Genomic DNA, 27,309 nt, shown 5'->3' with positions numbered 1-27,309 from the left:
TTCAATTCGATTTCATAATTTTTATATTATCATAAAAAGACTCCAACAACTTAGGCAAGCCACCTTTAGACGGCACCTAGCATTTTAAGTCTTTTTTTTCATGGTATAACTTTCATATAAAGTTGTTAACTTAAAAATTATAACTAGACATAATTTTTTATAGTACCCGACAAGATCATGGTGTCATAAGAGAAAAGGCTATTTATTGGGAATTAATAATCTTACATGATAAAATCTTAGAGGCCGTTTGGTAGCCTTTTAATAACCATTCAGATGTTACATCTTAATGGTTTAAAACCTCTGAATGAATAAGAGGTAACATCAAGTCTGAATGGTTAAGAGGTAACCTCTGAATGATAAATCATCACATGTCACATTCTTCTACCTTCTCATTGGTAAAATTCTTAATGTTTCCATTAAGATGTAGTCTCTTAATGACTATTCAGAGGCTACCAAACAGCCCCTTATTCTCACATGATATAGAATAAAGTGAATTGACAAATGTTGTGCCATAAATTAAGATTGCATTGAAATAATTAGTTATTATGTTATCGATTTTCGGTTTAATTTGTTGTAAGATTAATGTATGTGAGACCTCCTTAAGTAAGAAAAAAAAGTATGTACGGAGGATTAGGGGTATCTAATTTTAGAAATCAAAATTTATGGTTTGATTTGATTTGGTTTTAGTGTTAAAACACACACACGAAACTTATCTTTTTTGAATCAAGCCGAATTGAACATTGAGAAACTAAAAAACCTAACAATTTCTAGCTAGTAAACAAAAACATTTTTTTTCCATTTGTTTGGTTTTAGTTAAAATAGTAAACAAAAACACTTTTTCCATTTGTTTGGTTTTAGTTAAAATAGTAAACAAAAACATTGTTTGGTTTTAGTTAAAAGTCAATTTTTATTGAACTATAGAAACTGGTGAAACCCGAATTTTTTAGCAGGGTCACCATAAAACAATCTTTTCTACACGTTATAACTAAAACGCCCAAATCATTGTTTTCTTGAAAATATCACATCGACTTTATACAGTGTTGTAAAAATCGCGATTAATCGCTAGTCGACCAATAACCGAGTAATTTTTTTCATTAATCAGTCAATTAATCGCTAGTCGGCCTAGTCGGACCTAGTCGGCCGGCCAAAAATCGGCGATTCCGGCCAAATTCCGGCAAAAAACCTGTATATTCCGGCCAAAACTTCTAAATTCCGGCCAGTTTCCAACCAATCCATGTGAATTCCAACAACTATTCTTGTATACTTAAAAAAATGAGTTGAGTAAGAGTTAAAACCTAGCTACTTAAAATATTTACCTATAAAAATGTTTATATGTATACATAATGTAAGTATCTATAGAAAACCCACTTTTATTTAGAAAACTTGGGAAACTCTAACCTCCCGAATTTTTTTTTTAAAAAAAAAATTTACACATGTTATATACATGTTTTTAAGGGTTTTGGGCAAAAAAAATCAAAAAAATGCCGAGTAGATATTTTTAAAAAAAAATAAACAAGTTTTGGTGTAACACATGTTACAAATATGTCAGATGAATGTAACACATGTTACACCAAAACTTGTTTATTTTTTATTTTTTAAATATCTACTCGGCGCTTTTTTGATTTTTTTTTTTTGCCCAAAACCCTTAAAAACATGTATATAACATGTATAATTTTTTTCAAAAAAAAAAAAAAAACATCGGAAGCTTTGAGTTTCCCGGGTTTTCTAAATTAAAGTGGGTTTTCTATACATCCTTCCCCTACATAATGAAATTACATATAAAAAACCCGATCTGATTAATCGCTAGTCCTCACCTCACCGACCGACTAACGACTAATGAGTTCTCGAACCTTGACTTTATATATCAAAACTAGGTTATAACCCGTGGTACCCACGGGTCGCTCTATTTTAAGGATATTAATATTTTATCAATTTTATTACAAAGGTTTTTTTTTTATAAAATTTGTGAGGATATTTATACAATGATTCAATGTGAATCGTATATAATAATATATTCAAACAATGCAATTTATCAATCGTAACAATTACCATATAATTTTCAAAATATTACCAGATATATTTCTACGTTCTACGTATGTAGAATGATTCAGACCAAGATGAAAGGATGATAGCCCGTCTCGCCATTCTCTGGATACACATTTGAATCGATGAATTGATATAGCATTTAGGTTGGTTAAAATCTGAAAGAGTAGCATTTCTAAAGGAATATAAAGCATTGTATGAACGAATGAAACATATAAATGTATTACTGAGTATAACATATAGATTAATAACCTAATTTATAAAAGTAAAATGAAAATGGGCTTGAAACATAAATTCAAATTAGCCCATATCCATCGATTGAAATGGCGATTACTATTTAATAGAATCAATTAATCCATTGAAATATTTGCTTAAAGTTATCTCAAATATTCCACTTTTTCAAAATGTTAAACCATCTATATCTTAGCAATAATATAAATATGTGATTTTTATATTTTGAATTATTTAAATACGAATAAGTCGATTGCAAACATAACGTTAGATGGAGCCTTTAATTTAGACCAATATTTCAGTGACTTTTACAAAACATACTTTTCGAATTATTGAATTATTAATTAATAGATGGCCGGTTTGTTAGAGAAATGATTAATTAAAAAATCAATTCATAAAAATGAAATCAAAATTCCATTAACAAACCAAATCACATGTGAAAAGTTTGACCCTTTATAAATAAATGAGTCGATATATAATATGTCAAATTGGTAAAACAAAATATTAGCTAAAAAACAAATAGGTTGAATGGGACAAATGTTGTCCGAAGTGTATTTAAATCGTAAGAAACTTCCCAAATGACTTCTTAAATTTATATTTAAGGTTCAATAAGGAACGAACAAATCGTAAGAAACTTCCCAAATGACTTCTTAAAATTATATTTAAGGTTCAATAAGGAACGAACAAAATAACACTTTGAACCTCTAAAGTATTCTCTTTCCATTCTCTACCACAAATTTTTAGTTCGGAACGTTTCTTTCATGATAGTTGAGATAAATTTTAACGTAATTAACAAAATATGTAAAAAAACATATATTATACAATTTTTATTGATATAGTAAACGACTAAAGCAAAAAGGTTCAATCCCATACAACTAAAGGTGTTTCTGAAATGAATCTCATTTTTCGTATGCATCACAGAGATCCATTTGTTGTATGCAATTATATATGGTTGTTGAGATAAGTCATCAACAATGTGTACCTAAGCCTCAATTTTAATGACAAAATTATTATTCACAATAGTATCTATTCATCATTTATTTATAAAACAATAAAAAATGAAGTCATATTCTCGACAGGTCACCCAACTCGACCCATTTGTATCCGTACTAAAAGTTACTCATTTAATTCATTACGCAACCAACCAGGCACGTTCAACTACCTACTTTACGTTTTACCACCCACTTTCTAGATAACACATTATACGAATCGACCCATTTTGTGTAAAATTTTACCTACAGGAGGCAGAGGAGCACCAATAGCTGCAAAACCAACCAGATATAAACAAATGAGAACTATGATGCAATGTTTTATAATCAAACAAAACACAAAACTGAAATTATTATTAAAAATAAAACAACCAATTATTATTCCGAATGGAGAACTCAAAAATTCAAATGTACGAAAAGACTAATTCTCATATCAAAGTAAGACTCGATTTTCCAAATACAAACAAAGTGATATATAAATAAAATGCTAATTATTGAAATAACAAAGGGAAAACATTAAATATTGCCATGTATATGGTTCAGCTTCAAACTCAGTAGTACATACTTCATAATTTCCAACAAATGGATGCATGATTGACTTTTGTAACATAGTTGCTCTAACCAACTTCTATCAAAAGAAAAAAAATAAAGGATCAATGTAGCATGTAGCAAGATTATTCATGTTATATATGACACCAGTGCATTCAAGCTTAAATATTAAAAAAAAATAGAATAAAAAGGGAAAATTATAATCGGAAAAAAGTTGCTTGTGTTGACTCGTTTTCCTTATCCCCAAAATTATCATTGGATACTCCTTCAACTTTGGTAGACCGTTAACTATTTCAAATCTCTATGAGTGAATAAGAGCATGTAGACAACTTAGTAACCAAATAAATAAACTATTGTAAATATAAATTTGTTTAAACTTCATTATGATAATGAAGGGATACATATAAATTTGTATCTATTATCTCTTTGATATCGGAAGGTACAACTGTAGACACTAAAATGGATGGTGTAATATTCATACGGTATCATATATAAACTTGAAGCTTATTAAAATCTTATAATGTTTTTAACAAATTCAAAATCCAAAGCAAGATAGAATGATTATGGAGACCTTAGCATACAACAGCTTATACAACTTTAACTATTTTGCTTCCAATGTTGCTTTCTCTTCAAGATACTTAGCCTCCAGCTCATCATGTTGACTCTGTATAAAGAAAGTGTTACAAACCAACTTTCTATTTTGGTGCCTAATCATAAACAAAGTGTTTTTTTAAAGGCCACATCATTCCACCACAGCTAGCAAGGAGCTAGCAAAAAAAAAAACAAATACATTAAAAAGAAAAACCAACAGAAAACACAGAATCAATCAAAATTGAAGGATTTCCACATTACTTCATCCAGGTTAATACAACATCATTATGTACTCTCCAAATAGCCCAACTCGCAAGAAGCATCACAGATTGCACACCATTTTGTAATCGCGTCCTACACCTCTGGCGCCAAGGGACAACCTGTGAACAAATGCTCAATAGTCTAGACCAGAAACCATAAACAAAGTGTTAAAAACCAATTCCATGCTATGGCTGTTGCATCGGATGACAATGTGAGAAAATCAAGCACAATTATAAGCTAAAGTAGATGTATCTACTTGTTTAAACTTTGCAATGGACTGGATGACCCAATTCCATGCTATGGCTGTTGCATCGGATGACAATGTGCCGACCATAAAGATCGTTGTTCTAGTGTTTGAATAGCCACAATAATTGTTACATCATCTGTTGATTTGTGTTCTTGCTACACGATTAAATGACCAATTCAAAGTCATTATTATTGTTCCACAGGTTGCCCCAAACTTACAAATATCCTATAGCCGGATTAATGAAAAATATTACATGAAAGATAGTTTATAGCTCCACAACTCTAGGATAGATTGTAAAGATTAATCAACCAAACGGGTGATTGACACCCTAGATGACCCACCATATCAGCTTCAAGATATTTTTGTGAATATCGATTTTAAAACCATCAACATAGAATTAAAGAAGCTTATTGACCCATGCAAATGAGAGCTTCTTCTCATCTGATTCAAATGAAGTCCAAAATTTGAGAATTCATCCAAAAAATCCTTCATATTTTCAATGCACAAACTGAAAAGCAAAATAAAATAAAAAACAAACATGTTGATTTGCAGTATTAAGTTGAACTTATTTTTTAGTTCATTGAACTTATTTTGAATGTGCTCCTTTGAACTATTGAACGTTTTTTACACTATTCAATTTTGAATGCTATAAATTTTCTTTTTAAATTCGAGAGTAACCAAGCCGAGCCCAAGTTTGCCCTAACGGCTCACTCGGCTCGTGAACAGGCCTATTTGCAGCCATGTATCATCCTATTGTCCCTAATACAAAAAAGATTAGTTGTTAAGCTATTTATGATTTGTATCTTTTTGGTTCTTGGCATGAATATGTGGAAAACATAATTAAACTAAGACTGAATATATCTTTAATGTCTCCGAAAAAAAGGCAACTAATTCACTAATAATTTATAATAAATACAAATATTAGACATAATAACAGAAGATAATAAATTAACATCACCACTTTGGTGGGGTGGTAGAGGCTTTGTGCCTCTTGGAGAGAGACCAGGGTTCAAATCCTGGCATGGGGTAGAATTAATGTAATTTAGAAGGAGTGTTTATGTAATCTTTGTCGTTCAAAAAAAATTAACATCAATTTGAAAGTAAATTATCTACGCGTTTCTAACTATGTCTTTAAAATCACAATGTAAAAAACAAATCGGTTGCTAACGTTAAAAGATAACACACACACACACACACACACACACTATATCAGTGGTTTTTAAGAATTTCATTTTTATCCAGATGATGCTTTCAATTTTGATCATAATCCATCAAGTTTAGCTTTTTAAGAAAACTAAAGGGTATACATGCTATCAACAAATATTAGTATGAGTAAACCAGGTTCGTTTACAAAAATATAAAACGTATTTAAACTACTTACTTTGGAGAAGAAGAAATCGAGTAGTATCGAGGCTGCAAGCGTGGGGCCACAGCTACGAAGAAAAGACCAAGTGGAGGTTTCGCTGACGGGAATGACTCCATAACCTCAAGAAGACTTCTCTGGCTTACAACTATCCATTGAGCATATTCATCCTAAACAACAAAATACCAATAAAAAAAACTAATTAACTTATTAAACATAAAAACCGTTAACTATTAACGAAGATAAGTGAAAGAAATCATGTCCTTGCCCGCTGGTGATGCGAGAAATTTTAGTCGATCAGCTGCTTCATTGGGATCAGAAGCATGAGCAGCTAGAGCAAGCAAAGCAGTCTGGTATATACACATAATATATTAATTGATATTACAATATGTAAACATGTGTGTTTTATGTCAACATTAACCTTTTTAGGAGAACTTAAAACATTTGCATAGCGCGCCAATGCGTTTCTTAAAGTGCATGGAGGGAATGGAGGTGGCAAGGTGGAGCCAGTGATAGGCGTTCCATCCTCTTTATCAGCATGGATTGAGAAATAAGTGTTGGGTGGTATGCCGACTAATCTCACGACTTCATCTACAAGTTCGCTTAAATTCTCACAGTAGACACCAACATGATCACCCGTCTCGTATCTAAGAAAAAAAAAAGAAGAATCTTTATCACCTTTAAATTTGGATAAAATATAACAAATAATGAGCGACTTACGATAGTTCGGTTTGTGAGATGTCAAATTCCAAATGAGTGCCGACTAATCTCACGGCTTCATCTACAACTTCGCTTAAATTCTCACAGTAGACACTAACATGATCACCCGTCTCGCTTAAATTCTCACGGCTTCATTGAAATCAACCCCACAACATTGTCGACGTCCTCACCAAACAAAGAATTTATTGAAGGATGCAGATTATCCGGGGCCAATTCACAGACTACATAACATTGGGATAATAAAAGATCATAAATTTCCATTAAAGCATACCACACTTCAATATGCAATCATCAACTTGTATCGGTTTACAAGCAAACAATGACCTAAATTTAGGACATAGATGAGTTAGCAAAATTTGGAAAATTAAAAGATCATGACTGGCTAATGCCACTTAATTCCGCGAACCAAATGCACCCGTAAACAGTAAAGTTACCTGCCATAAATCGATTGTCAAACTTGTAGTCAATATATCCAAATATTAAAGATGGTTAAAAATATCTCTCAATTCAAGCTATAACCTATAAAGTAAATCTAGGGCTATCTGCAGATCAAGGGCTTTTGAGTCACATCTGGCCCGGGTTCCAGCCATTGCCTCGCTATAAATATCGAATCTGTTTTGATGAAATAATTGCTCTGGCTATCATGAAGGATCAAGTAAGTGATTAAGGGAACACAGAAAATCAGAAATATCAACTTCATCAACTACTTATTTGGATTGTGAATATATGTTTTATGCAATGTAGCTGCACTTACAGTGTTCCCTATAAAGGAAGGTGCATCAGGAGGCCGAAGACAGAACTGATAAGCATTTTCACTCACAACCTACAACCCACCCTATAATAAGTAAATAAATGGATTAAAAAATAAAGAAAAAAATGACCAATTTAAGAGCACCTGTAAAGTTGCCAACCATGTCAAAGGATCAATATCAGGGGAGGTCCTAATTACGCTGCTACGTGCAAGCACGACCTATAAAACTTAAATGAGCGAAGAGAATAAATTACTACAAATATCGATATTATGTTTCCAGAAATATGTTGTCGTTTTGAAACTTTGTTGGTTTTCGTAGTTCAAAATTCAAAGAAGAATCGAGGTTAGAAAATGAAAGTTCAAAAGGACTACCTTGATAAGGGGTGAGTTGTTTTTGTTTATCATTTGCAATGCTCTGTCAACACCAACACCACACAGTTTCTTAATGGGAACATTATTGCTGCTGAGAATGGATGTATTCGGAACCTCTTTTCATAACTTCACGATACCACCAACACCCATTGTTCAAAACCACGTGAACGTCTAGTTTTCTGATCCCACATAACCCTTGCATCCCTATAATGAAGCAAAAGACATCAAACGAAATTAAAAGATAGAAAAAAAAAAAGAAATTAGGATTTTTATTCATAAATTAAAAGCATGAAATCATGAATGAATATTAAGAACCATATTGAATAATATCTTTGTCTGATTCAGCAACAACTCGATGAGCATACGCAACCCGCTTTACCAGACTCGGCTTAGTTTTCTCAATCGTTCAGTTCGACACTTCCTCTGTACCTGATATATGAGTATGCCAGCAAGAATATAACCAAAATAGGATGTGTAATAATTAAGATATATCCATGGGTAGTATATGCCATTCGAAATAATTATGTAACTAAAAAATAATAGCTTAAAGTTATGAACTGATGATTTATCAATAAATACCATCCTATATTCATTTCCTGGCAAGGATGTTGGATCTCAGTGGGAAATTTTGGCACGGATGTTGGAACTCGTAGGAAGTTTGATCACCATAAGAATATGAGCTCACTCAACTGGATATCTTGATGTATCCCTATACAATGATAACGAAGCATGTAAAACTATTAATAAAATTTTAGGTTAATCGCACGAATAGGTGATAATAATAATAATAATAATAATAATAATAATAATAATAATAATAATAATAATAATAATAATAATAATAATAATAGATACTTGCCTTATTTTTACAAGAAGGTACTCTAGTCCCAAGCATTTCATGTCATGATCCAGACCATGTCCTACAAGAATCCCTTCCCAGCTCTTGTCGGATCTTCCATATCGGTTTTTCATTGCATAAAAAAATTGAATTTTCCTTTGAACATCTTGAGATATTCTGGTCTAATTCATGTGCTCTCATACCTGGAAAATAAACCTTTACATGCTTACTCGAGGAACTTTGTAGCAGTTACATAATCGTATTTACCCTTAAATTATAGGAAAAGGATAGCATATAGGAGATACCTATTGTTTGTAACAGGAAGTTGTCTCTGATGATGGCGTCTAAAGCATCCCTACCATCATGTCACCGCAACCGACAACTTCGGTCAGCAACCGCTCCTCTTTCGGCAAAGAAGTCGGCAACCTTTGTGACCCTTCGTAAACAAAAACATATTATAACATTAGCATGTCATAGCAACATCATATTTTTGTTTCCACTCATCAGCATCTTATTGAGCAGATATGATTTGTTCACGTGTAGCAGCCAACCTCCTGGCCTCAGCGGCACTGCATCGGGCCTTTATAATCGCTACTTCAGACTCAACTTGGTCTTCTAAGATTTACCAAGTTAAGATGTAACACAAAATCGACAAAACACATCTAAGATTTACCAAGTTAAGATGTAAAATTGATTAAATATATAAAAGATTTTACATAAAATTAATGAAATCATTGAAAAAAAAGTATAATAAACGATTGATGATGTGTGTAAAATGCAACATATAAAACACATCATTTAAGGCATAAAACTAACCCTTTTTAAGTACTAATGTTGGAAAAAGAGTGTTTTTGTCTTCCTTTTGTATTTTCAGGATGAAATGAGCTCAAAATCACAAAAGAAGCAAAAAGACTACTAAATCTACCATAAATACAAGAAAAGGAACAAAAGTGAACTGCCCGGACCCTCAACGGCACCTCCCAAGACAAAGAGAAGAGAACAGAGCCTGAACACGCCCCGTGTCCAGCGAACACGGGGGCGTGCCCAGGAAGCAGCAGAAAAGACAAACCAGTAGAAGCTTCCATTGCTCACCACGGGGCCGTGCTCAGCGGACACGGGGGCGTGTTGAAAGTACAGCAGGCGCATTAATTGTAATTCGCAATTACAATTAATGAAGAGAGAGAATGTCAGACGGGCACGGGGCCGTGTTCAGCGAACACGGGGCCGTGTCCAGCGTTCTGTTCAGCCTATAAATAGAGGAGCTTGGCTTCATTCTCTCTCATCCCTTGGCACACCACCTCTCTCACACTTCATCCACCACCCACCACCACCATAACACCATCATCCACCACCATCATCCATTGTCCATCATAGAGTGTGTGAGTCGTCTCGGGATCCAAGATTGATCGTAAGAGTTCTTGACAATCAAGGCCATGTTTGCCTAAGTCTCTTACATCACTTGGTGAAGACAAGTGTTTAGTATAATACTTTTTATTTTTAATCTTTTGCACTTTTTATTTGGTTTTGTATTAATGACTTTAATAACTAGTTACTTATGTTGAAGGTGATCTTTCCTTATCGTTTGTCCGTGGTGTCTTGGCATTATTTTACTGTCTATATAAAATAAAAGATTTTCACCATTCATATCTCCACGGTCTATATGGAGGTATGTTGGCTACCTGGTCGGGGGTTAAGGGAACGGTTTGGTAAGGGTCTTGCCCTTGTTCAGCGTTTAGAGGTCCTGCTTGGGACCTGGGTCAAATTTAGTAGGATCTCCTTCAATGCCCATAGGTATTGGATGGCGGGGATCCAAACTCTTTGACCCCCTCATAAGCTAACTACTATTAATACTATAACCCGGCTATTTAGGACTGTATCCCTGCTGACTCAGACTACTTAGCCGAGGGTAACGTCGCCGCCAAAAGCGGGGCCTACCATAATTTGCATTAATAACTTAATTCATTATCTTTCAATAATCCAACCCTTTAGGATTGTATCCTTGCTGACTCAAACTACTGGGTTGAGGGTAACGTCACCTCCGAAAAAGGGGCCTACTACAATAACTAAGATAATCTCTTAAACAAGTGCAAAAGTGCGAAAATAATCAAAGGTTATACTAATACATTTGTCGGATCCAAGTGATTCATCTTGTCTATCTGTTTTTATTTTATTTTTCAGCATTTAGTTAGTTTTTATTTTTCTTAGTTTAAAACATTTTTCTAACTTTTTGATTTGATTAGACGTTGAGGATAAACCGGTATTAAAAGCTCTTGTGTCCTTGGACGACCTCGGTATCTTACCAACACTATACTACGTCCACGATGGGTGCACTTGCCCATATGTGTGTTTAGTGTTAGTGAATATCGTGTTTTATAAATTTAAAACTTGGCTAAAAGTGTAAAAAGGGCTTAAATATATATCTAAAAATATAACACACTTCACGCACATCAAGTTTTTGGCGCCGCTGCCGGGGACACAAGGATTTTAAGAAAGCTTAAAATCGACGGCCTAATCAGTTTTTCAAAACCTTTTCAAAACGCGCGCATTTTTCTGCATTTTAGTTTAGTTTTTGCATTTACAGTAGCTTGAACACGGGGCCGTGCTCACTGAACACGCCCCCGTGCTGCATATTTTAGAGTAGATACCCAGATACAGAGTCTGACCACGGGGCCGTGTTCACTCAACACGCCCCCGTGTTCAACGTGACCAGCTAATTTAATTAAAACGCCCAGATACAGTCCCTAAACACGGGGCCGTGTTCACCCAACACGGGGCCGTGTTCAGCTTCTGTTTCCGTCTTATTTTTGTTTTCTGGTCCCGAGACTCAGTTGTAGTCTGTTGAGTGATTCCTATGGATCAATACTCAAGAGATTACAACTACACCTATGATGAGGATGATTATAGAGGTAATTATTGCACTAATTGTCGTAATGCACACTCGGTTCAATATAATACTTCATATCAACCATCCAATTCATACAACCATTATGAGGAGCCCAGGTACGAGCCATCGACTTCATACACATCCTATGAAGACCAAAGGTATGAACCTCCTCCCTCATACTCGTATTTTGATGAACCAAGGTATGAGCCTTCATACTCATACTTTGAAGATTCAACATATGAGCCACCACCTTCATACTCTTATTATGAGGAACCATGGCGTGAACAACCCACCTCATATGAGTACTATGAAGAACAAAGTTTCGACCCTTATCCATCATATACTTACAATGAAGAACAATGGTGTGAACCATCTACTTCATATGAGTACTATGAGGAACCAAGGATCGAACAACCGGATTCAAGCTTAGAGGATCCAAATTCTTTCAATCTCACCGAAGTGACCAATAGGATATTAGAACACATTAAAACTATCGAACGTTGCATAAAAGAATCTCGCGCAAGAGAAGAGGAATCCCGCGCGAGAGAAGAGTTAAAAAGTAATAATAACGTAGAGATAGTTGAAAATGTAAAAATGGAAGAACAAGAAAGTGAAAAACAGACACATGAGTTAAACAACGAAAATGGTGAGTCCGATAATGTTAAAATTCAAGAAGAGTCTAATTTAGAGGAAATTATTCTCTTGTCACCTACTTTCGAAAACAATTGTTTAATAACCCCTCATGCCAAGTTTTTAAAAAAGTTAAACACTAGTGCTAAAATTGAAGAAATGGTAAGTGTTAAGTTAACTAATGATCAAACCTCGCTAATAAAAGAAGATCCTTTTGAAATTAACATCACACCGGTTCCATGTTTCTTTCAAAATTCGTTTATTAGTAATGTCACTATTGATAAAGATCTTTGTGTTAACATAATGCCCAATTACATTTTTGAAAAGTTAAGTATTAGTGATTTTACTCCACTTCAAATACCCATTTTTCTATCCGACCGAAAAGTAATGAAATCAATCGGTGTAGTCGAAGATATTTTGGTTCAAACAAATCAAATGGTAATCCCAACCGACTTCGTCATCTTAGATGATGCCCCCCTAGTCTTGGGAAAACCTTTTGTACAAACTCACAAAGCTTTGAAAAACCGGAAATTCAACAATCTAACTCTTCAATTAGGGGCATTCAAAAGGAGCATAGATCTTGAGCGCTCAATGAAATATCCTTTTGGCAACAATGACCCCCTAATTGAAGATGAAGCTGAACCACCTGATACAAACCACGAGGAAGACCACTTTGTCGACGAAGAGGTAGCCATAGAACAAACTTTCAAAGTTCTTAATCTAGATGAACCACAAAATAAGGTGTCTCCTAAAGACCCACCCATCGAGCTCAAAGAACTCCCTAAAGGTTTGGAATATGCTTTTCTAGGCAAAGATGGTAATTTACCTGTAATTATTTCGTCTAAATTAACTAGCATAGAAAAAGAAAAATTAGTTAACCTACTTAAAACACACAAAAATGCGATCGCTTGGAAGCTTGTAGATATTAAGGGAATAAGTCCTTCCATGTGCACGCACAAAATTTTAATGAATGATGACTACAAAACGGTGATTCAACCACAACGAAGAGTGAACCCCAATGTTCAAGAAGTGGTTAAAAATGAGGTCATCAAACTACTCGACGCCGGACTAATCTACCCTATCTCCGATAGCCCGTGGGTAAGTCCCGTCCAAGTAGTCCCAAAGAAAGGAGGTATGACGGTAATAACTAACGAGAAAAATGAATTAATACCCACAAGAACCGTCACAGGATGGAGAGTCTGTATAGACTATAGGAGATTAAATGAAGCAACAAGGAAAGACCACTTTCCTTTGCCCTTCATTGATCAAATGTTAGAAAGATTATCCGGTCATAAATTTTATTGTTTCTTAGATGGTTTTTCAGGTTACTTTCAAATACCGATAGCACCAGAAGATCAAGAGAAAACAACTTTCACATGCCCCTACGGAACTTTTGCATATCGACGCATGCCATTCGGTCTATGTAATGCGCCTGCAACATTCCAACGTTGTATGGTCGCCATTTTCCATGATATGATTGAAAAAACCATGGAAGTCTTCATGGATGACTTTTCCATCTTTGGAGACTCATATGATCAATGCCTCGATAATCTTGAACGAATGCTATCCCGATGTGAGGAAACTAACCTCGCCCTTAACTGGGAAAAATGCCATTTCATGGTAACAGAGGGAATAGTACTCGGACATAAAATCTCAAGCGAAGGAATGGAAGTTGATCGAGCAAAAATCGAGACCATATCTCGATTACCTCCTCCATCCTCCGTGCGAGCAATCAGAAGTTTCCTAGGGCATGCCGGATTCTATAGAAGGTTTATCAAAGACTTTTCGAAAATTTCAAGACCTCTAACAAAATTGCTTGAAAAAGATGCACCCTTCATCTTTGACAAGGAATGCAATCAAGCATTTCTGACCCTCAAGGAAATGCTAGTCAATGCACCTATCATGATAGCGCCAGATTGGAAATTTCCTTTCGAAATCATGTGCGATGCAAGCGACTTTGCTGTTGGAGCAGTCTTGGGACAAAGAAAAGAAAAACATTTCCACCCAATCTATTATGCTAGTAAAACTCTAAATGATGCACAAGAAAATTATACAACTACAGAGAAAGAGTTACTAGCGGTGGTCTTTGCTTTTGATAAATTTCGTTCTTATCTTGTTCTTTCTAAAACAATAGTTTATACAGACCATGCAGCCATCAGGTACCTCTTCAAGAAGCAAGACGCAAAACCCCGTTTGATAAGGTGGATTCTACTCCTCCAGGAATTCGACATCGAAATCAAGGACAAAAGAGGAGCAGAAAACACTGCTGCAGATCACCTCTCACGCTTAGAAGATCCAGCTTTGGAGACAACCAGGGACGAGCAAATCAACGAAAAATTTCCCACGGAGTCCCTGGAAATGATGGAAAGCAGACAAGAACCATGGTATGCCGACTACGCTAATTTCTTAGCCAGCGGTATAGTCACCAAAGGATGGCCACATCACCAAAGAAAGAAATTCTTTGCTGATGTAAAGCATTACTTTTGGGAAGACCCCTATCTTTTCAAAATGTGTGCCGATCAACTCATCCGAAGGTGTGTCCATGGTAATGAAGCACGAAGAATACTCCGTCATTGTCATGAAGGTCCATACGGAGGACATCATGGTGCCGCAAGTACCGCAAGAAAGGTATTTGATTCTGGATTTTACTGGCCAACCATTTACAAGGATGCTCAAAACCTTGTAAAGATATGTGATGCCTGCCAAAGATCAGGTAATATTTCTTCCAAAAACGAAATGCCCCAAAATGGCATTCTCGTTTGTGAAATCTTTGATGTGTGGGGACTCGATTTCATGGGACCTTTCCCACCTTCAAAAGGAAACAAATATATACTTGTGGCGGTCGATTACTTGTCTAAATGGGCAGAGGCCGAAGCTCTTCCAACAAATGATGGAAGAGTAGTAGTAAAATTCCTAAAAAAATTGTTCTCTCGTTTCGGAACACCAAAGGCATTAATAAGTGATAGAGGTACCCATTTTTGTAATCATCAACTCGAAAAAATCTTAACAAGATATGGGGTCTATCACCGGGTCTCAACAGCATATCATCCTCAAACAAATGGGCAAGCCGAAGTGACTAATCGAGGTTTAAAACGAATACTTGAGAAAACCGTAGGGATAAATAAAAAAGAATGGGCTGACAAACTAGACGACGCTTTATGGGCTTTTCGAACCGCTTATAAAACCACTATAGGCACAACCCCATATAAACTCGTCTATGGAAAAAGTTGTCACTTGCCAGTAGAAATTGCTCACAAAGCCTACTGGGCAATTAAAAACGTAAACTTAGATTTGGAAGTTGCCGGTAAGAATCGATTTTGTCAAATAAACGAATTAGAAGAACTTAGGAATTATGCATATTCTAACTCCGAAATTTATAAGGAAAGAATGAAAAATTTGCATGATAAATATATTAAATCTAATGAATTTCGGGTTGGAGACCAAGTTCTATTGTTCAATTCGCGACTTCGGTTGTTTCCTGGTAAGTTAAAATCTAGGTGGTCGGGACCTTTTTCAGTCACCCATGTTTTTCCACACGGTGCAGTAGAAATTAAAACTCGAAATGGAACACCATTTAAAGTCAATGGCCAACGGCTGAAACTCTACAGAGGCTCCATTGAGGATGAGGAAGAGGAAATCGCACTTCAAACGGTCGACGAATAAACTCATACCCGACATGTTACAGGTAAGTATACATTCGAAACTGGTAAAATCATCTAACCATTATTCGGAGATAAGGGGCATGCACACAAGCACGTTAAAAAAAAAAAAAAAAAAAAAAAAAAAAAAAAAAATTTTAAAATTTCACCCGGCACGGGGCCGTGTTCGCTGAACACGGGGCCGTGCCGAGGCGACTGTCGGGATAAAACCCATTTGTTCTATCAGTTACACCATTCCACACGCCCCGTTTCGCCGAAAACTCTCTGGTTTAGGGCGATTTTCTGCCGATTTCGAACGTTACCACCAAGCCTAACAACGTCAAGGTATGATTCTATCCTTCTTAGTAGTTAGATTAGTTACTTGCATGTAGTTAAAACATCAAAAATTGGGGGAAATCTAGGGTTCTTCATGTTCATCCGGATCGAACTCAAAATTTTTGATAAAAATTGTTAGTAGTAGTTAGAGTAGAGTAATAGGAAGTAAATAGCCATGTATTGTTGATAGATTTGTCCGATTTCCAACTAAAAACACAAACCCTTGTTCTTGAACCGAAAAACTCAAAATTGAAAAGGTAAAAGGTTTGATTTTGGAAAAATGACACTTAGGGTTTCATTTTCGGGGGAAACCGCTGCTATTAGGCTAAAAATTTTCAGGTTTTCGAAACCGGGACGAAAAAATGAAAATTTGGTGTTACAGACGCCTGAACACGGGGCCGTGTTCGCTGAACACGGGGCCGTGTCCAGCCCACTGTTTGCAGTTTTCAACCTGAATTTCCATGTTTCGCACTAACTTTTGTTGTATTCTTTTCAGATGTCCAAATTCACACGGTTCAATGCCAGCGAACTTGATGCCAGGGCTCGCTATGAGGTCCTACAAACAAGGCCCGAAGAGTATCCCAGGCGGGCATGCACCGATCTGCTGACAATGGTAAACCAACTGGACCGCTTCAACAACATAGTGACGGGTCCACTGCACGTAGCATTGACTACCCGACTTCGGTCGGTCCATCAGTGCACATTGGAATTCTATAGCACGTTCATCTTCAACTCGAGACGCGACCCGTTTGATCACGAGGCGGTCGAGTTTCGATGTGGGGGTACGACCTATAGAACCTCCATGGCGCAGTTCGGATCAATCATTGGGCTGTACAAAGACGAAGAAGCGGGAAACGAGGAGAATACCGGGGGAATGCGAGACCTGGACGCAAGTGAACGTCAAGCAGCATGGGCACAAATCGGTGAAGGGATCTATAACTCCAGCAGCACAAAGAGTACCAAACTGAGGGACCCGCTATACCGTTACATCCACAGGCTCCTCACGTACTCGTTGAACCAACGCCATGACAGTAGTGGCGTTGTTGGGGTTAGAGATTTGGTTGTCCTCCACTGCATCCATAACCGGAAGCCTCTCGATGTTTCTTACCTCCTACTGCGGAACATGCACTTAAACCGCCTTGCCACTGCTCCTACACCAATCTTCTTCGGGGGATGGGTGTACCGTCTTTTCAAGCACTTCGCGAACATCCCGAAGTCCTTCGAAAGGAGCCTATGGTCGGGACGGGTTGATTACCATATCTGCCGGGCCATGAACTTGCTCTATGAAGCGGAGGACGGGACGGTGAGCTTTCAAAGGACGCAAGGCTACGCATGGAACCCGCAAGAGGCTCTAGTTCTTCACGCACCACCTCCACATTTCCAATACCCTCCCCAAGGCGATCCGGGTCAATCCTCCTCTCAAGGAGGCGGTTTTCCTAATTTCCAAAGTTTGCATGATCTTTTGCAGGAAAACCTCATGTGCACTCGGAACACCTACAACCTTGCCAACAACACACATCTCCGGGTGGGAGCTATCGAACGAAGCGTCAACGACATACAAGATGACATCGGTAGCATCCGGGAGTACATGGCGAGGCAGGGAGGCGGAGGTGAAGACAGTGATGAAGATATGGAGTAGGAGGCCGGGAGGAGCAAAGGGCTAGCTGGTTATGAGCCCACAGGTTTGATCACCCTTTCCTATCGAACAATTCATGGCCTGCGTGCCATTTGTCAAGACAATTTACTTTCCTTAACTCTTTTCTTTTTATTTTTACTTTGTTTTTACTTTGTGTTGGATAATGTTTAACTATGGTAAGATTAGGATGTTTGGTGCTTGGTTGGATGGTATTGAATGCTTGAACAGGTGCAATGCAAGGGTTAGAATGCTAAACATTAGCATTCGCAGCCCTAGGAGGAAGAAACCGGGAGAAAACCATATTTTTCTGGCTAACAGACTGTCCACACGGGGACGTGTTCAGCCGACACGCCCCCGTGTCCATCTCCCAGATCTGCTGTTTGGCTACTGACCTGCAGATTTTTGTCCAACACGTGGCCGTGTTCACCCAACACGCCCCCGTGTTCACACTCTGTAAGTTCTTCGTTACTGGCAGTTCTCCACGGGGCCGTGTTCAACGAACACGGGGCCGTGTCCAGAGTGCCAGTAACACAAATCTTTGTTTTTAAACACACTTTTACATATTTTAATCAACCAAAAACTCTATTTTTGGACACATTGAGGACAATGTGTAATTTAAGTGTGGGGGGGATGCTAAAACCTTGGAATTTTGCAAAATCCTAAAACAAGCCTTACACAAAACTCTATTGGAACCGCTAAACACCCCAAATTTTTTCAAAAACTTTTTCATTTTTTTTATTTATTTACTTGTCTTAGTTTAAGTTGGGAATAACAAGTTATAAAAGGGTTATATTTTTACAAACTTACAACCGATAGCGTCGTGATAAAAAGAACTAACATAAGAAAATTATGAAACGGTATAACAAGTCTAGCTAAAATTCGATTATATATGCTTGTTCACATTAAAAACCCATTCCCACAAAAAGTGAGTTTTGAGCCTTTATTGAGCATAAAAATACACATATTTTAGATTAAATGCTCATTTTTCGTTTCTTGTGTGAATAGCCGCTCGGTTTTTACAAATCTAGAACTTGCCACGACGATACATTCCCGGTCCTTACCAACTTAAACCCAAGTAAGTAAATGATGGAGGCATTAGGACTAACTATTTTTCTTTCAAAACCATTATTTTTCATTTTTTTTACCTACCCAAAATCCCCCTAGAAAACCCCTTTGAGCCTAAACCTTTCATTTCATTACCCCCAAAACAATTTTCTTTTACCCACCAAAAACCTTTTTCATTTTTTCACCTTTATTTTAGTAACATACTCGGTTTTTCATAAACATACCCTTTACGTGACGAAAAAAAAAAAAAAAAAAAAAAAATGTTGAAGTCAAAAACAAACATAAGCTACAAAAAGCTTGTTTGGAGAAATACTTCAAAAATAAATGTCACCAAAAATAAGGTATTTCACGAAAAACCGACACTTGTTACAATTTTCGCCCTTTTTACTAACCACTAACCAACCACCCACCTTTAAACCCAAGCCTTCACCCCAAAAGACCTCTTGATATTTACAAAGGTAAAAGTTAAAAAGGAGGAGGATTGATCGCTTGGCAAGCATATGGAAAATGTAAATCCGTGCCGCTCTCGAGCGATTCACTTAAATATACACCTTCGGCCGAGTGATTGAGTGATCTCCCGTGAGGTATGTGAACTTGTATATAAATGGAATTTTAATAAGGCATGCTATGCCAAATTAAGTAGTTTATCTTATGAAAAGTTCAAAATAAACCATGACGAATAAGATTGTAAATAAAATAAAAATAGAACCTATACAAACCTTGGATTCCCGACACTCTAGGACAAGTTAAAAAACTTCTCTTCTACCTATTCCATTTGGGAGTGTAAGCCACATTAAAAGAGTTTTGCTTGAGGACAAGCAAAAGTTCAAGTGTGGGGGTATTTGATGTGTGTAAAATGCAACATATAAAACACATCATTTAAGGCATAAAACTAACCCTTTTTAAGTACTAATGTTGGAAAAAGAGTGTTTTTGTCTTCCTTTTGTATTTTCAGGATGAAATGAGCTCAAAATCACAAAAGAAGCAAAAAGACTACTAAATCTACCATAAATACAAGAAAAGGAACAAAAGTGAACTGCCCGGACCCTCAACGGCACCTCCCAAGACAAAGAGAAGAGAACAGAGCCTGAACACGCCCCGTGTCCAGCGAACACGGGGGCGTGCCCAGGAAGCAGCAGAAAAGACAAACCAGTAGAAGCTTCCATTGCTCACCACGGGGCCGTGCTCAGCGGACACGGGGGCGTGTTGAAAGTACAGCAGGCGCATTAATTGTAATTCGCAATTACAATTAATGAAGAGAGAGAATGTCAGACGGGCACGGGGCCGTGTTCAGCGAACACGGGGCCGTGTCCAGCGTTCTGTTCAGCCTATAAATAGAGGAGCTTGGCTTCATTCTCTCTCATCCCTTGGCACACCACCTCTCTCACACTTCATCCACCACCCACCACCACCATAACACCATCATCCACCACCATCATCCATTGTCCATCATAGAGTGTGTGAGTCGTCTCGGGATCCAAGATTGATCGTAAGAGTTCTTGACAATCAAGGCCATGTTTGCCTAAGTCTCTTACATCACTTGGTGAAGACAAGTGTTTAGTATAATACTTTTTATTTTTAATCTTTTGCACTTTTTATTTGGTTTTGTATTAATGACTTTAATAACTAGTTACTTATGTTGAAGGTGATCTTTCCTTATCGTTTGTCCGTGGTGTCTTGGCATTATTTTACTGTCTATATAAAATAAAAGATTTTCACCATTCATATCTCCACGGTCTATATGGAGGTATGTTGGCTACCTGGTCGGGGGTTAAGGGAACGGTTTGGTAAGGGTCTTGCCCTTGTTCAGCGTTTAGAGGTCCTGCTTGGGACCTGGGTCAAATTTAGTAGGATCTCCTTCAATGCCCATAGGTATTGGATGGCGGGGATCCAAACTCTTTGACCCCCTCATAAGCTAACTACTATTAATACTATAACCCGGCTATTTAGGACTGTATCCCTGCTGACTCAGACTACTTAGCCGAGGGTAACGTCGCCGCCAAAAGCGGGGCCTACCATAATTTGCATTAATAACTTAATTCATTATCTTTCAATAATCCAACCCTTTAGGATTGTATCCTTGCTGACTCAAACTACTGGGTTGAGGGTAACGTCACCTCCGAAAAAGGGGCCTACTACAATAACTAAGATAATCTCTTAAACAAGTGCAAAAGTGCGAAAATAATCAAAGGTTATACTAATACATTTGTCGGATCCAAGTGATTCATCTTGTCTATCTGTTTTTATTTTATTTTTCAGCATTTAGTTAGTTTTTATTTTTCTTAGTTTAAAACATTTTTCTAACTTTTTGATTTGATTAGACGTTGAGGATAAACCGGTATTAAAAGCTCTTGTGTCCTTGGACGACCTCGGTATCTTACCAACACTATACTACGTCCACGATGGGTGCACTTGCCCATATGTGTGTTTAGTGTTAGTGAATATCGTGTTTTATAAATTTAAAACTTGGCTAAAAGTGTAAAAAGGGCTTAAATATATATCTAAAAATATAACACACTTCACGCACATCAATTGATTTAACAAAAAAGTGATTAAAATCATATTATTACTTGATGAATACGATTGAATAGGGTCAAAAGGAAGCACTGTGTATAAATCAATTTAGGGTTTTGTTGATGAGCCGTGGCTACCATTGATGAATATTCGATTGATCTAACAAAAAAATGATTAAAATCATACTGTTACCTGATGAATACGATTGAACAACATGCATAAACACTTACACAAGTGTATCACTGATTAAGAGGACAATAGTATCTAGCGTTGTGCCGCCTAGTCCCCTTTGACTTCCTCATGGGGACCATCGCCAGCCTACCCGCGTTCTGGGCTGGAACCTCGCTCATGTGAAAAGTACCCACCTTTCGGTGGCTTAGATCAAAGCCATTAAAGAAATAAGTTATTTTATAACTCATTCATTTGAAGAGTACCCACCTTTCTTACGGTGGCATAATACTTGTTGTCAATTAGTTCCCTCAGCAAACATGAACCATTCTTTGATTTTATAGCATAACTCAGCTCTTGCAAAACCAGTGCCACGTATCTTAGCACCAAGCAACTCTGAAAATAAAGATATGAGAAAAACAATGAAATTAGGATTTTTATTCATAAATTGAAAACATGAAATCATGAGTGAATATTAAGAACCATATTGAATAATATCTTTGTCTGATTCAGCGACAACTCGATGAGCATACGCAATCCGCTTTACCAGACTCGGCTTAGTTTTCTCAATCGTTCAGTTCGACACTTCCTCTGTACCTGATATATGAAGTATGCCGGCAAGAATATAACCAAAATAGGATGTGTAATAATTAAGACATCGCCGGGGCATAACCTGCACATAAATAAAACCGTATCAGATTTAATTGGCAGTTACTGACTTCTTTCTGATAAATTTTAGGTAATCCAATTTGGGGGTTATGTGACTCAAGTTTATTGAAATTCCCATATGAATATGATTTCGGCATGAAGTCAACACAACAGCAGAACACTATAAGAATCACATGGTGAAAAATCACTTAATGAATTAAATATTATTTACCTGGTAAACGAAATGTTGTTGACGACTAAGTTCTGTGTAGAACAGCAGTATGAGATTGGCAGACAAAGATTTTGATGTTAATTCACACATAGTGAAAATCATATGTAAAGTTATAATTTACATATATTTACACCAATACAACTTCAGAGACTACAAACGAAATTGAAGACGAAATACATACCTTCTCTAATAACAAAATTGATGCTTAATTTTATGACTAAATTTTCACAAACTTAACTTGGACTGCACCTTAAGAGAATAAAAAAAACAAATAAACCATTAGAGCAAGAGACGGATTAGAAGAACACAAACGGTTTGATACATTGGAAAAAATCAAATCTTCAAGAATAAAATGCGTCGCTGCCACTGTTGTTAGGGTTCACAGCGAAACCCTAATCGCGTCGCCAGAGTGCCTCTTGCCGTTGTTGTCTTCAGCCTCAGGAATCGCCCGAGCCGTCGTCCGACGATCCAAAAGAAATGGTCTGCAAAGAAGAGAGAAGCGGATGAACATATGAAATCATATGAAATTCAAGTAAAATTCTCTACAAATTGTGGATTAGAAAAAAACATACCACGATCCATATGAAATCAATATATGAAATCGCCCAGCTTGAAATCTTCAAAGTCATAAGCGACTGAGATTTAGGGTTTGAGATTGTAATAGATTGGATGTAACAAATAATCAGTTGCTGGAATGGAGATGGAGGCTCTCTAGGGTTTTGGAAAAGAGAAAATAAAGTCGGGTCATAATAATAGGAAACGGATCCCGCTGTAGCCCATATACAAAAATCTCTAACCCGAAGTTTTCCCGCCAAAAAGCAAAATTCAGAGCTCTCATGGCTTGACACATCAGCAAAATTTAACACATTTATTATATATAATAGATTCAACAAATTCTCGTGATCGGTGGTCAACAAATTCTCTTGACCACTCTTTGGTTCCGTCTCTGATGGACATAGTAAAGAGAATCATAGCAAATGAATTGGATCATGTAATATATGCATTAAATTCAAGAAAGTCATCATAGCTAACAAACATAAAACATATGAAAAGTTGACCATTTGTTATGTGTATCAAAAGTAAACTTGAGTTCTAGTTTAATTGGTTGTATAATAAGTGGTCGTTGAAAACGTTTTCAATCTTTCTTGATAACATAATGAAAGTTCTATTCAACTTGATTACTCGTATTCATATTAAATATTTTGTAAAGAAATATCAAATGATAATTGACATTATGTATTCTTTCCATAATATAAATTTCCTAGTACACAATATTTATAAGTTGTGTAACTAAACTATTGAGGAAAATAATTATAATTTATTAAACTATATATGTAACCTTTCATGTACTCTTTTTAGAGTTTTACAAATAATTATAATTTATTAAACTATATAAGTTGTGTAAATTTCCTTCTAATAATGTAGAATTTTGTTTTTTCGCTTGTTTCTTTTCTTTTGTTGTACTCTTTTTCGGATTTTAGAGTTTCGATGACCCTATTCTATTATCGTAGAATCTTCTGCCGTTTAAAAAAATTAAATTATATATGTTTACCAAACTTCTTAAAAGTTATGGTTCAAGCTATCTGTAAATATACGTTAAAAATAGGTAAATCGAATTTAAACAATCTCAGCTTTCTTAATTTGGCTGATAATAATCCCAACTCAGTTATTGGCCGATAATAATCCGAACTGGTTCACTTTTGGCCGATAATAGTCCGCCGTTAAAAATAGCTTAACGGAGTTAAGCTTTTTTTAATTACAAACTGAGGTTTTATGAATTTTGATCAGAACGAGGATACGAGTCGATTTATGTAAAACTTACATTGAAACGATGCTTCAAACGGCTTGATTTTTGTTAATTTGAAGTTTAAACACCCGAATTGAAGCGTCGTTTTCGTCGTTTAGGGCAGTATTTCGTGGTAAATTTTACGTCAATCAACTCGATCCTCGTTCTATTCAAAATCCCTAAAATATCAGTTTATAATTCGGAAAAAAACTTAACTCCGTTAAGCTATATTTAATGCAGACTATTATCGACCAAAAGTGGACCAGTTCGGACTATTATCGGCTAATAACTGAGTTGGGATTATTATCGACCAAATTAAGAAAGCTGAGATTATTTAAATCCAATTTGCCTAAAAATATTAGAAAATACTTTCAAATTATCCTTCGACCATCAAGATATTTTGAGGGTTAAAAATATGTGAATATTAAAATTCTCTGTTAGTTATTCGTATATGTTTTTGAAAAATATATATATATATATATATATATAGGGTTAGGTTCAAAAGTGAACATTAGTGTAGCTTGCGAACTGAGTGAACTAATCCTGGCCATACACGTGTGTAGATCAATGGTCAGGATTTGATGTTGAAATACACTAGTGTATTTTACGATTTGATAATGAGATCCTGGCCATACACGTGTGTAGATCAATGGCCAGGATTTGTTCACTCAGTTCACAAATACACTAGTGTTCACTCTAGAACCCCACCCTATATATATATATATATATATATATATATATATATATATATATATATATATATATATATATATATATATATATATATTAACTAATTGCTTACAATATATATGAAAAAAAAGACACCACTTGATAACAAATGATACACAAATTGGTTGGCTTGGATTCGCTTAGGAAGAGCATCATATTATCACGTATGGCTTATAGTCCGTAGAACTTTATGGGTGATTCTTTTCTTCTCCATCACAAAATATGCATGTTTTAGTAATCTATACTTTATACTCTAGGAGTTTTATAATTTTAATTGCGCTAGATCTGGTGTTTTTGTCGGAAGAAAAAAGGTTATATCTTTTTAACCTGTTCTTCGACAACAATACGATGATCCTATGTTATTTTTCTTCTCCGCTCTTGTTTATTTTCTTCGAGTGTTATAATCTCGTTATTAAACATATATATATATATATATATATATATATATATATATAGGATTAGGATCATGAGTGAACAACTTTTTGAGAGTGAACTAAGTGAACTAATCTTGGCCCTTGATCATTTTTTAGATTAAAAGGGTAAGATTGACATTAGACAAGTACTTTTAATTAAAATTCCTTAATTTTCTCCTCTCTTAACTCTCCCCCCTCTCTCTCTCTCTTTTAATTATTTCTCTATTATTTTAATTATAAGAGATTGAAGGGCTTTTTTTTAAATAAACTGTTATGTTCCTTTTAAAATTAAATATTAAACCTAATTAAATTATGATTTTTAACATATTTGTATAGAGGTCAGTATATACAAGACTTCTACACTTGTGTATTATTACATCTTGTTTCCATTGGTCGGTATAAACCAGATTTATACACTTGTGTATTAATCAAGTACATATGTGTATACGGGTCGGTATATACCAGACGTATACACCTGTGTATTATTCAAGTACATAGTGTATACATGTCGATATATACCAGAATTATACACCTGTGTATTACTACATATTGTTTTCATTATACATCTTTTCATCAAACATTGATCTAATACATATATGTATAGAGAATGTAATTAAATATTTTTAATTATGTTCTAGATGAAACAATATTTGATAATGTTTGTATTTTTTTTTTAAATTATGAAATAATAAGTTAGGTAATATGTGAGAGGAAAAAAAATATAGAGAATGTCATTAAATAATCTTTTAATTGGAAAGAGAAACCAGGAGAGAGAAAAAATTAATTAATTAAATGAAGTTGGAAATATACAATTATACCCTTGTGTCTATTAAATTACATGTAAGTTACAAAAAATAACTACAATCTTGCCATTAAAGAAAAAATCTAGATCTATAAAATCAATGGTTAGGATAAGTTCATTTTGTTCACAAATAAATTATTGTTCACTCATAAACCCTACCCTATATATATATATATAATTTTTTTATTAATATGTATTTATATCTTTTTGTTATGAGTGAATTTCAAGTTTTGTCCTTTATCTTTAGGCCACTTTGCAAGTTTTGTCCTTTATGTTTAAATTTGACGAGTTTTGTCCTTTAAGTTTAAAAATCAAGCACGTTTTGTCCTTTATGCTTGATTTTTAAGGACAAAACGTGCTTGATTTTTTAAACATAAAGGACAAAACGTGTTTGATTTTTAAACATAAAGGGTAAAACGTGCTTGATTTTTAAACATAAAGGACAAAACTCGTCAAATTTAAATATAAAGGACAAAACTTGCAAAGTGGTCTAAAGATAAAGAACAAAACTTGAAATTCACTCTTTTGTTATTTCGAGAAGACGTTATAGGTTTGTGGAAAGTACACAAGGCCACTTCCCCAATGTTTATTCGCATGCACTTTAACACTTTTTCTCTTTCGGGTGGCACTATCTCATCAAGTGGGTCTGGCCATTTATTGTCCATCTACCTTCGTGACAAGAAAATATGGACCAAAATTGGAACAAAAATACGCAACTTTTATTTGTAAATAGTTGCATTGGAGTTTCTAAATAATAATAATAATAATAATAATAATAATAATAATAATAATAATAATAATAATAATAATAATAATAATAATAATAATAATAATAATAATAATAATAATAAAACAGAATAATTTTCTTTGACA

General features: G+C 35.5%; 1 protein-coding gene and 2 long non-coding RNA genes across 4 annotated transcripts; all 3 read right to left on the bottom strand.

Annotated features, from left to right (window-relative positions):
* Positions 1-4,284: 4,284 nt before the first annotated feature.
* Positions 4,285-7,584, bottom strand: LOC110943174 (NADPH--cytochrome P450 reductase-like). The gene is made up of 7 exons (XM_035989864.1): positions 7,514-7,584; positions 6,995-7,123; positions 6,696-6,921; positions 6,543-6,624; positions 6,293-6,444; positions 4,665-4,783; positions 4,285-4,579 (listed from the first exon to the last, which is right to left on the bottom strand). Exons 1-5 carry the CDS (start codon positions 7,582-7,584, stop codon positions 6,440-6,442), a joined length of 513 nt encoding a protein of 170 aa, XP_035845757.1. The 3' UTR covers positions 4,285-4,579; positions 4,665-4,783; positions 6,293-6,439.
* Positions 7,585-7,887: 303 nt separating this feature from the next.
* LOC118492325 lies at positions 7,888-8,768 on the bottom strand. The gene is made up of 4 exons (XR_004893210.1): positions 8,697-8,768; positions 8,433-8,546; positions 8,118-8,321; positions 7,888-7,964 (listed from the first exon to the last, which is right to left on the bottom strand). It is a non-coding gene; the product is annotated as an uncharacterized LOC118492325 (long non-coding RNA).
* Positions 8,769-22,175: 13,407 nt separating this feature from the next.
* On the bottom strand, positions 22,176-23,467 carry LOC110938853. 2 transcript variants are annotated; one of them, XR_004893209.1, is made up of 5 exons: positions 23,279-23,467; positions 23,029-23,188; positions 22,707-22,955; positions 22,310-22,499; positions 22,176-22,222 (listed from the first exon to the last, which is right to left on the bottom strand). It is a non-coding gene; the product is annotated as an uncharacterized LOC110938853 (long non-coding RNA). The 2 variants fall into 2 exon arrangements; XR_002591752.2 differs by having other exon boundaries at positions 22,181-22,222; positions 22,424-22,499; positions 23,279-23,466.
* Positions 23,468-27,309: the final 3,842 nt, after the last annotated feature.

The sequence above is a fragment of the Helianthus annuus genome, chromosome 5 (assembly GCF_002127325.2).
Source record: "Helianthus annuus cultivar XRQ/B chromosome 5, HanXRQr2.0-SUNRISE, whole genome shotgun sequence".
NCBI classification, from domain to species: Eukaryota; Viridiplantae; Streptophyta; class Magnoliopsida; order Asterales; family Asteraceae; genus Helianthus; species Helianthus annuus.
The sequence above is the reverse complement of the archived record's forward strand: the minus strand, read 5'-3'. Positions and strand labels throughout refer to the sequence as shown.